This window comes from Solea senegalensis, linkage group LG6, assembly GCF_019176455.1.
Source record: "Solea senegalensis isolate Sse05_10M linkage group LG6, IFAPA_SoseM_1, whole genome shotgun sequence".
Classification (NCBI taxonomy): Eukaryota; Metazoa; Chordata; class Actinopteri; order Pleuronectiformes; family Soleidae; genus Solea; species Solea senegalensis.
Genome location: NC_058026.1, coordinates 2782967 through 2793474, shown reverse-complemented (window position 1 = coordinate 2793474; position 10508 = coordinate 2782967). Strand labels below are relative to the sequence as shown.

The 10508-nt window shown below is 37.7% G+C and overlaps 1 protein-coding gene across 1 annotated transcript; it reads right to left on the bottom strand.

Moving 5' to 3' along the window:
- Window positions 1-1513: 1513 nt before the first annotated feature.
- LOC122770481 (homeobox protein OTX1 B-like) lies at window positions 1514-8645 on the bottom strand. The gene is made up of 4 exons (XM_044027361.1): window positions 8521-8645; window positions 4255-4448; window positions 3418-3569; window positions 1514-2887 (listed from the first exon to the last, which is right to left on the bottom strand). Exons 2-4 carry the CDS (start codon window positions 4349-4351, stop codon window positions 2069-2071), a joined length of 1068 nt encoding a protein of 355 aa, XP_043883296.1. The 5' UTR covers window positions 4352-4448; window positions 8521-8645; the 3' UTR covers window positions 1514-2068.
- Window positions 8646-10508: the final 1863 nt, after the last annotated feature.

Sequence of the window (10508 nt, the reverse complement as noted above, 5' to 3'; positions counted from 1 at the left end):
ATGTTGTGTTGTGTATGTTTGTTAGCTGACATTGCTAGTTAGTGTAAATAACAGCTAACATACTAAATGTTGTATGTTGCTGTTTGTTAGCTGACATTGCTAGGTAGCATAAATGACAGCCAAAGAAGTCTTTGATTCACTCACTCACTCACTCACTCACTTACTCACTCAGATGCTACATTTATTAGCTGACATTGCTAGTTAGCATAAACAGCAGCTATGAATGGTAGGCACACACAAATGTTTGTGCAGCTGCTGCTGTGGGGACGTGGGGGACGGCACTTAATTAAAATCGTGATTTGTCTTTTTTCCGTGGATTAAATGAGTTGTACTTTCGTGTCGACACGTGCAAACAAACATCGGGGGCGTCAGCGTACATGTTTGCTCACGCTGCTCAGAATGCCCTCCGGGACCCCGTAGCTAACGTTCAAACCACTGCCGTGTTCTGGAAATGGTGGCGCGTTTGAACAGCTGATTGATTTTAGAAAGATAATTTACACACACACACTTTCACTTTACATTTTTTTTTTATTTGAGCAATCCAGGTTTAATGTCAGGTCTGTGGTTCAATTCCTGTCAGTGTGTCTTTGAGCAAAACAATGGGCCACAAACGACTGCTGTGATGGACTCATATTTGTGTGAACGTGTCTCGAAGTGGTCATTTAAAGGGATAGTTTCAGAACATATTTGTAGCTTTTCACTCACTCTACCTGCACCAAAGGCCACAGAGAAAATCAGTGATTTTAACATCACAGCACACAGCAGTTGTTAATCCACTGCTGCCTCCGTTAATTCATTCATATGAACGTTTTTGTGACTCCAGTGTTTAAAATAATTTGTTCATATTTATCTCAAAGTGACCACACGAGGCAGCAGTAGACCAGCAGCTTCTGTGTCCCTGTGAGGGGAGGGAATTGCTGATTTTCTCTATGGGGTGTTTGCTGCAGAATTCACAAACTTTGCCTTAAATGGACGCCTCATGTTTTAAACAAGTCTTTATTATAAAGACACAAACATGTACATCTTTTCAGGGTTCAGCAGAATACTGACATCATATTCACATTTTTCTTTATATTCTCTCTTCCTGCCAAGAGCATTGAGCAAAAAAAAAACTTTCACTGTAAAAAAAACAAAACAAAACAAGTGCTGCGGTAAAGTCTGCAGAACAACACACCCACAGCCGCACCGCGACCGTCTGAGTAAGAGGTGAAAAATCACAGCAGCATTGTTTTATAGGGGTAAAGGGGCAGCAGTGGGAGCAAAAACTCTTGTGTGCTGTGATGTAAAAACGTTGATTTTCTCTATGGACTTTGGTGTGGGAGAGTGAGCGGATTTACAAACTTCAGTTTCCTGTTGGAAAGTCTGTCTAACAGTGAGATAAAGACGTGAACATGTTCTCGATATATCGTAGACTTGAGATCCAGCCTTGAAACGCAAAGTTGGTGTCACTTCATGAACCGCTCACTCTCTCACACCAAAGAGAAAAACAACGATTTTAACATCACAGCACATGGGAGTTGTTGATCCACTGCTGCCTCCATCACTAAATTCAAATGTCTTATTATGTAAAATTCTGCATTTGAAATTCTTCTTTCAGATTAATCTCAGTGACACAAAGTGACCACACGAGGCAGCAGCAGACCAACAGCTCCTCTGTCCCCGCCAGCTAAAATCACTGATTCTTTTCTATGGACTTTGGTGTGGGAGAGTGAGTGGTTTACAAAAATCACAGACTTCATCTGACAAAGTTTTTATTCCGTGAGTTTTTAGTGAAGCGGCTCTGCTGGTAGCCATGTCTTCACTGAGGAAACTGGAGACTGGTTGTCGACACAGGAGGCCAGCAGGGGGCGTGCACTGTGATCTCAGAGCTGACCAAGTGTCAGTCGCACACACAGGCACGCTTTAAATATCCAGAACTAGTCATCGTTTCCCTCAAATTCTGGATTAGAAAAATAATCCCAGGTGACGTCACGCTACGTTTTGGCTCAAATAACCTTTTTTAAAAAAAACACAAAAAAACCCCCAACAACTCTACTGTTAGTTTCCTCAGAAGAAGAGAAACAGGATGTCACAGCACTTGGAAACGCCACGATGCCTGGTCTTTGTAGTCCAAACAGTCGGAGGCAGTGTTGAAGTTGAGTTTCCAGGCGGACGCGGCCGCTGCCGCCGCCGCCGTCTGCTCTTTGTAATCCAGGCAGTCCGTGGAGTTGAAGGTGAGGCCCGGCGCACTGTACGCCTGGTGGTGGTGCGGCGGGTGGTGGTGGTGGTGATGGGGGTGGTGTCCTGAAGCCTGGCTGATGTGGTGGTGCGGGTGTCCGGACATGGAGCTGCCGGTCATGGGGCTGAGCTGGTGCGGGTGGTGTGGGTGGTGGTGCGAGTGCATGGGCGCCAGATACGAGCCACACTCCACGCCGCCAAAGTAGGAGCCTGAGGTCGCGGAGGCCGGGTAGCTCTGACCATACGCCGCTGCCGCCGTTTGCCCATAGGACACTGGGTAGGACGGCGCCCCCCCGGTGGCCGAGGACGACATGGAGCGCTGCATGCAGGAGGCACTGGTGGGGGCGGCGGGGTCGGGCAGCACGGCGGGGGCCGGGGCCGGGGAGATGGGTGCGGGGCTCCAGATGGACGACACCGGGGCGGTGACGGAGGTGGATGTGCTGATGAGGCCGGAGGAGACTGAGGAAGAGGATGAGGAAGAGGAGGACTGAGCTGAGGAGGCGGAGCTAGTCACGGCCGCCGGGGGCGTGAACTGGCCGCTGCTCTCTGAGCCCGTGCTCTCTCTGGTCGGAGACGACTTCTTCTTCATGGCTTTGACTTTGCTGCTGCTGCTGCTGTTGCTACTCTGCTGCTGCTGCCGACATTTGGCTCGTCGGTTCTTAAACCACACCTGAACACAGAGCAGAGGTCAAAGGTCAGAGGAATTTATTTCTGTCCCTTTAACCGGTCAGGTTACAAAAACGAAACACAATGGGCATAACCTTCTTAATGAATAACTCACTCACTCACTTAGTGAGGATGCTACATTTTTTAGCTGACATTGCTATTAGCATAAACAGCAGCAACCATGCCAGAGGTTTCATGTTTGTTAGCTGACCTTGCTAGTTAGCATGAATGATAGCCAAACAAAACTTTTACTCACTCACTAACTCACTCAGTGAAGGTGCTACATATATTAGCTGACATCACTAGTTAGTATAAACAGCAGCTAACATGTGAGAAGTTTTGCGTTGCTATGTTTGTTAGCTGACATCGCTACTTAGCGTAAATGACAGCCTAACAAAAAGTTCATTCACTTACGCACTAACTGAGATGCTATATCTGTTAGCTGACATTGCTATTTAGCATGAATAACACTACATTTGTTAGCTGACACTGCTAATTAGCATTAACAGCAATCTTTGATTCTCGCACACACACCTGGACTCTGGACTCGGGCAGGTTGATCTTTAGCGCCACCTCCTCCCTCATGAAAATGTCGGGATATCGCGTCTTTGCGAACAGAGACTCCAGGATGTCGAGTTGAGTCCGCGTGAATGTCGTTCGCTCCCGGCGCTGCTTACGAGGATTCGCTAACAAACAAACAAACAAAAGATTTAATAAACTGTTTCTGTAGAAACTTTGTTTTTCTAAAAAAACAACAATGAACGACACAATTCCAAAAATGTTGAAATAAAATAGAATTTTTTCTTTCTCTTCACAGTTTACATTATTGTTTAAGGTTTTAGTCGTGATTTTAAGTTTTTCCTCACAACATATGTTTTTTATATATATATAATCTATATATGTTTTTAAAGTTGTTTTTTAAACTCTTTTTCCTTATGTCAAACTTTGTATTTTTTCTGTTAATGGTGAGTTTCATTCTTTTAAAATTGTCTCATGTAGAGAAATGTTAAACTTTTTTTTATTTAAAGTTGTTTTGTTAAAAGTTAACATGTTTTTTTTTTGTTTTTTTTCTAATGTTACTTTTCTTATTCTTACCTTAAAGTTTTCCATTTGACTTTTTATGTCATATTTTTTTAACAGTTTTTTTTGTGAATGTAAAAATGCATTTTGGTTAAGGTTAAAATGTTGGTTTTCATCAATATATAGTTTTAAATTATTATAATCAATTATTTTTCATGTTGTTGAAATGTCTTGTTTAACATAGCACGCGCGAACGTGTTTTCTCTGCACGTAATGCATTTATATGTAAATGTAGTTCTACATATAGTGTGTGTGTGCGTGTGCGTGTGTGTGTGGATGGCGGGTCGGTACCGGGGAAACCCACTGACGGGTGCAGCAGGTCCATGGCGGCTCCGCTCAGGCCCAGTCCGTTGATCCCGTACGGACCCTGTTTGAGGTATGACATCATGCTCACAGCGCGGGAAAACGGCGAAGAGGAGGAGGAAGAGTCCGCAGTGAGGAGCGACACGAGCGGCCGCAGCTGCCGCTGATGTCCCGGTCACCGTCTGCACACAAACACGGATTATTACAGGATTATTTGCTGGATTATTACAGCATAAGAAAATACCAATCATACACACAATTCTTTTAAGTTAATTTCATAAGAAAAAAACTAATTGAAATAAACTTTTTTTTCTGTCCCGTCAAACTTTACAGGCTTTATTTGTGATAATAAGATAAAAAAATGCTGTCTTTTATTGTGAGATTATTATGATTATTATGAGAAACGCGGTATTGATGCGGAATGACGCAGTTCTATCATGGACGACAGTCAAAATACATAATTAACGTATTAAACTTCGGTCAGAAGTGGCAGGAAATAACAGTATTTAACCGTTAAAATTATGAACTTCATTCATAATTATGGCTGAAGTTTAAAGATAGGCCTGAGTAAAAAAAACACTAAATAAATAAAATTAAACAAAAACAAAAACAGTGACTGATGTTCACACATTCCGTTTTCCCTTTTCCTTCACTCTGAGATTAAGTCAGATTACAGTAACGTTGACTTGTTGATCTTCTGCAGACACTTTCTTTTTTACTTTTAAAAATAGAAATAAATGAATAAATGACTTCAGCTATAAAGGAATTTATTTCACATTTAACATTGTATTATCTTTTCTTTATTTTACAAACATCTCTAACTCACACACTCCTTTTCTTTCTTTAAACACACCATTCTCCTTTTTCGTCATTTAGATACATCTATTAATTTAGAACAAAAAGTAATAAAAAATACAAACCCTCTATTTCCTTTACTATAAAATATTTCAAAAAACATTTGATTTATTTATGATTTTTTTTCATGAATTCTTTTGAAAAACCTGTGCTTTAATTTAAAGAACAACTTTTTTTAAATCTAATTGAACTTCATTTATGTTGTTATTTCAATCATTTACAATCATTTTTTTTGTTGACACGGATATTAAATGAGTGGACACTTAAGTAAACACTTAAATACAAGATTAGCTTATGCTAAGATTTTTTTTGGATAAAAAATCAATCCCCAGTGTCATCCTTGTCATCCTCTCTCTCTCACACACACACACACACACTGCAATAATAACAATAATAAATATAACAAAATACAATCCTCTGTCTAATCCTCATCTGTATAAAAATAATCACTTTAATCCCAAAAAAATGTTTAATAAAGAAAAACTTCAAAAAAAATTCCATTGACTCCTAATCCTCTTAAAACTTAAACTTAACTTTAGAGTTTATTGCTTTGGTCAGAGGAAGAATTTTAAGGGTTTCATTGTCATTTATCATTTTAATAATATCAAAATATTAATGGATTTGTTCACATTGCTACGTACGGTGTTTGTTTTTCGCAAAAAATACCTCATACAGCGGCAATGTTATCGACTGCTAACGGTAACAGTGGTTAGCCCGGGGAAAGTTTGTTTCCGTGTTCCGACTTAGTGACACGTCACGCAGCGACGACGACTTCAGTGACTGAAACATCCGACTTCCAAGGTAAGTGGAACGCAGCAGTTAACCCATGAACGGCCATTTTAAATTATGACAGGACATGAGGACATGAGGACAAAATGTCCTCACTAACCTTAACCAGAACCACTAACCCGAACTTTAACCATTAATGACTAAGTCTAACTGTAACACACTTAAGTTTTGTTTTTTAATTTTATGATTCTTTGTTGGAGTTTTTAATTCTAATATTAAAGTTTTATTCTTTTCAAGTCATCTCACGCAAGAGAAAACTTTTTTAATTAATTATAGTTTTTTTCCTTAAAAAACCTAAAACAACAATTCTTCTGGCTTTATTTGTGATTGTGAAGTTTTTCTCCTATACATTTTTTAACATAAGTTTCGTCTTTTGATTCTAAGTTTTTATTCTAAATATTAATATTTATTTTTTAAAGTTTTTAAAGTTTTTTTTTTTAAATTGTCTCATGTAAGAGAAAACTTTTTTAAGGTAAAATTATTAAAAAACAAAGTCAATTTTCTTTCTTATGTTCAACGTTTTTATTAAAGGTTTTTTGGTTCCATATTTTTCCTTATTTTGTTTTATGGGGAGAAAAAATCTTGCTTTTTAAACATTGACATTTAAATATGACAAAATGTTTATAAAATTACAAAAATAACAACCTCATACATCATAAAATAATAATAAATGTATATATCGGATGTACGTGGTTGTTTCTTTTGGAGTTCTATAAAATTTGTGTCATATTTAAATGTCAAAGTTGGTTTAATAAATTGGTTTATTTAATTTTAAATGTACTCCATGCTTATGTCCACACTGGAAAAGTCTAATCTATATTTTTATATTTTTTTTTTTTTTAAAGAAAAATGTTCTTATTAGTGAACACATTTAAATGTAAATAATCAAAAGAAAGAAAGTTTATTATTATGTATTTTTTAAATATACATAATAATAAAAATGATTAAAAATCTCTGATATATTTTTTATAATTATATAAAACAAGGATTTTCTTCAAGATTAACTAGTTTTATTGGATTTTTTTTCTTAGATTTTTTTTAAATTTACCACGTGTTTTATTTGTTTATTAATTTTTTTAAGGAAATTTAAAATAAAATAGTCAATTTTTTTTATATTATTATATTATATATTTTTATTATAATGTTTAAATTCACTGATACATTTAAATCAATGGGGGCTTTTCTCACTGCTGGAATGTGACATGCGCGCGCGCACACACACACACACACAGCTCTGTATTGTAAATAACATCTGTATGAAATTATTTAAAATTAATTCCAACAGTTTAAAATGTATTATGGTTTATGTTTATTTAATTATTTCACACATTAAGTATTAATGTCATTATTTTTCTTCGTTAATGTTTTCACTTAAATAATAATAATAAAAAACACTTACTTGTACACCGCACTTATGACTAGCACTTTATAGTTTTGCTTACTTGAAGTACTTACTTCTAGCTTTTGTTTGTACCCAAATGTTTAAATGTGGATAAAAGCGTCTGCCAAATGACATGTATTGTAATGTAATAACTTAAATCCCACGAGTGACGCGTGTCACTGCTCATTTACCTTCATATTTGTATTTATTCGATATTTTTCCTCTAAAATCCTCCGTTTTACTCGATGTTTTCGTCTTTTATTTTTTTATCTTTAATTTACACGTTTCTATTTATTCCAGTGAGTCGTTGCCTTCGTTTTTAAACTTAAACTCTTCATAAATGTAACGTTTTATTCAATTAAAAATGTCACAACATGAGCCTTGAATTTAAAATATTCGAATGAATTAAATCCAGAACACACGTTTTTGCTGAACTTGACGCCAAAAAAAAAAGAAAATGATGATTGTGACGCAGGATTTTAACAGTGGAACTAAAATAATAAACATTACAAATATAAACCAACGTTAGAAATCGGTGATTGAACGTGACGACGTTGTTATTTTATCTTAATCTTTTTATTTGTTCATGTTGAGCAGGAGCCGCCGCGGCCTCCTGTGAGGCGTTCACGGCACCTGATAAAAAAAAGAAACCCGCATTTACGCACATTTCCATAACCACAGGAGTGAAAACGTGAAGGAAAAAAACTGTGTGCAAATGAACTCCATTAGAATTTAGATTAGATCTGCACGAGACAATAAGCTTTTCTTATCAGCAGCTGCAGGAAATTCAATAAACTGCGCCGAGAATTCTTCTTCTTTTTTAAAAAAATGTTGTTTTGACTCAGAAATAAAGGAACATTATAACATTTCAATCATTAACAACAGGATATTTAATTAATATAATAGAACAAAATAAATAAGACTTCTGTGTTGGAAAAACAACTTTTAAAGTAATAAATAAAATTTAACCCACAGAAACTTAAACTATGGTATGAAATCCTTAATTTCTTGTTTCCTTTTCCCTTTACACGAAACATTGTGCAAAAGAGTTTAAGATTAAGATTAAAACACAAACAACAGCTCCAGGAAACAAAAGGGAAAATACAGGTTGTTTTTTATAAATAAAATGAAATACAATTCTAAATTTTTAGATTTAGATAAAGACAGGGAATAAAATAAAAGAACAACAGATAAAGACAAAAACAAACAAAACTAAAGTCAAGTCTCACCTTGTGAAGAATTTAAAAATAGAAATCCAGTGAAATGAAATCCAGAGATGACAAATATCCACATGGATGAAAGTCTTTCAAAATAAGACGTTTTCAGTTTTCTCTCTCTCTCCGTGTGTGTGTGTGTCTCTCTCTCTCTTTCTCTCTGAGGCCTCGAGCTCGTGTGTGTGTGTGTATGTGTGTTATTATGAGTGACAAAAAAAACCGCAGGACGAGCTCCGGCTCCTGTCAGCCAATCACAGCGCCCAGAGGCCACGGAGGAGGAGGAGCCAACCAGCAGGCGAGCTCCAGCTCCGCAAAGAGACCGCCCACTTCTCCAGAGGTGAGCGGACCACGTGACACGTGAGCAGGAAAAGTTCGGTCAGACAAGAAAGAAGAAGAAGAGGAGAAGGAAAAGGAGGGTGAGGAAGAGGATGAAGAAGATGAGGAAAAGAAGGGAAATCAGGAGGAGGAGGAAGAGAAGAAAAACAAGGAAGAATAGGAGGAGGAGGAAGAGAAGGAAGAGGAAATAATGATTAAAATGGCTACAATAAAACATTTTAAAATATTCCTCACTTCAGTAAAAACAGGAGAGAAATAAGTTTATATATCAGTTTTTTAAGTGAGCAAAATCAGATTATAGATTATATAGATTATAGATTTTTTTTTATTATTTTTATTTATTTATTTCAAATTCCAAAAATAAAAATAAGTAATCTGGGAAATAAATAATACAAGGAAGGAAAGTAAATAAATCAATCTTTGTGGTAACGAGGTCAAAGGTCGATCACATGTGTCAAGATATGTGTGTGTGTGTGAGTGGTGGAGAAACTAATCCCACAAATTGCACAAGTATTTTCTTAATACTAAGCCTCTAAATCCAGGGATCAGGCAGCTAGAGATTGGTGTGTGTGTGTGTGTGGATGTGGGTGTGTGTGGGTGTGAAGAGGCTGCTCATATGTTCATGACACATACTGTAAATACCAGGTTTTCACTCACTCTCCCACACCAAAGTCCAGAGAGAAAATCAATGATTTTAACATCACAGCACACAGGAGCTGTTGATCCACTGCTGCCTCCATCACTGACTTCAAATGTCCTATTTGAATGAATTCGGAGTTCCTTTGTTTGGATTTACCTCAGTGACACAAAGTGACCACACGAGGCAGCAGTAGACCAGCAGCTCCTGTGTCCCTGCGAGTTAAAATCACTGATTTTCTATATGGACTTGTGTGTGGGAGAGTGAGTGGTACAAACTTCAGTTTCCTGTTGAAAAGTCTGTGTAACAGTGAGATAAAGACGTGAACGTGTCCTGAAGACATCGTAGACTCCATGTTTGTGGCTGGTTCTCAGCACAGGGGGCGCTCACAGCATCGTCAGTAGATCACTATACTGAGATATGCTGTTTGTAGTGGAGTGCAGTGAAGAGTGCAGCTGTCAATCACAGGCCCTGTGGTCCCGCCCCTCTCATTAAGAAGGCAAACAATAAAGGGGGTGGGGGGGTGGAGATCAGACTCCAGAGCCACAAACAAAACCAACTGACCCAATCCAGTACCCATCACCCGCTGAAACACAGAGGTGTGTGTGTGTGACTGTTTGTGTGTTTGTGTGTGTGTGTGTGTGTGTGTGGGGATCCCCCCCCAGGCGATCATCTTAAAAGTTGCTCAGCCAGCGCTCATTCAGATTTATCTAACAATGTGCACCAGGTTACCATGAGACAGACTACATACAGGAATGTACACACACACACACACACACACACCAACACACACACACAAAGTCTCTGTGGCTTTCAAAATAAAGGTCTTAGTTCCTGTTTGTCAACACTGCAACACAATCTCGCAGTTTTTAACAAAAAGTCATAGTTTTTGTTCATCCACACTAAAACACAATCTTGCAGTTTTCAAAATAAAAGCCATAGTTTTTGTTTGTCCACACTAAAACACAATCTTGCAGTTTTCAAAATAAAAGCCATAGTTTATGTTTGTCCACACTAAAACACAATCTCA

Bases quoted from the DNA above. Each gene is read 5' to 3' on its own strand.
- LOC122770481 (XM_044027361.1), bottom strand. From the start codon at position 4,351: ATGATGTCATACCTCAAACAGGGTCCGTACGGGATCAACGGACTGGGC. The intron at 3,570-4,254 runs GTACCGACCCGC...TTTGTTTGTTAG, and splicing joins CCCGTCAGTGGGTTTCCCCG to CGAATCCTCGTAAGCAGCGC. The intron at 2,888-3,417 runs GTGTGTGTGCGA...CTCTGTGTTCAG, and splicing joins TGCCCGAGTCCAGAGTCCAG to GTGTGGTTTAAGAACCGACG.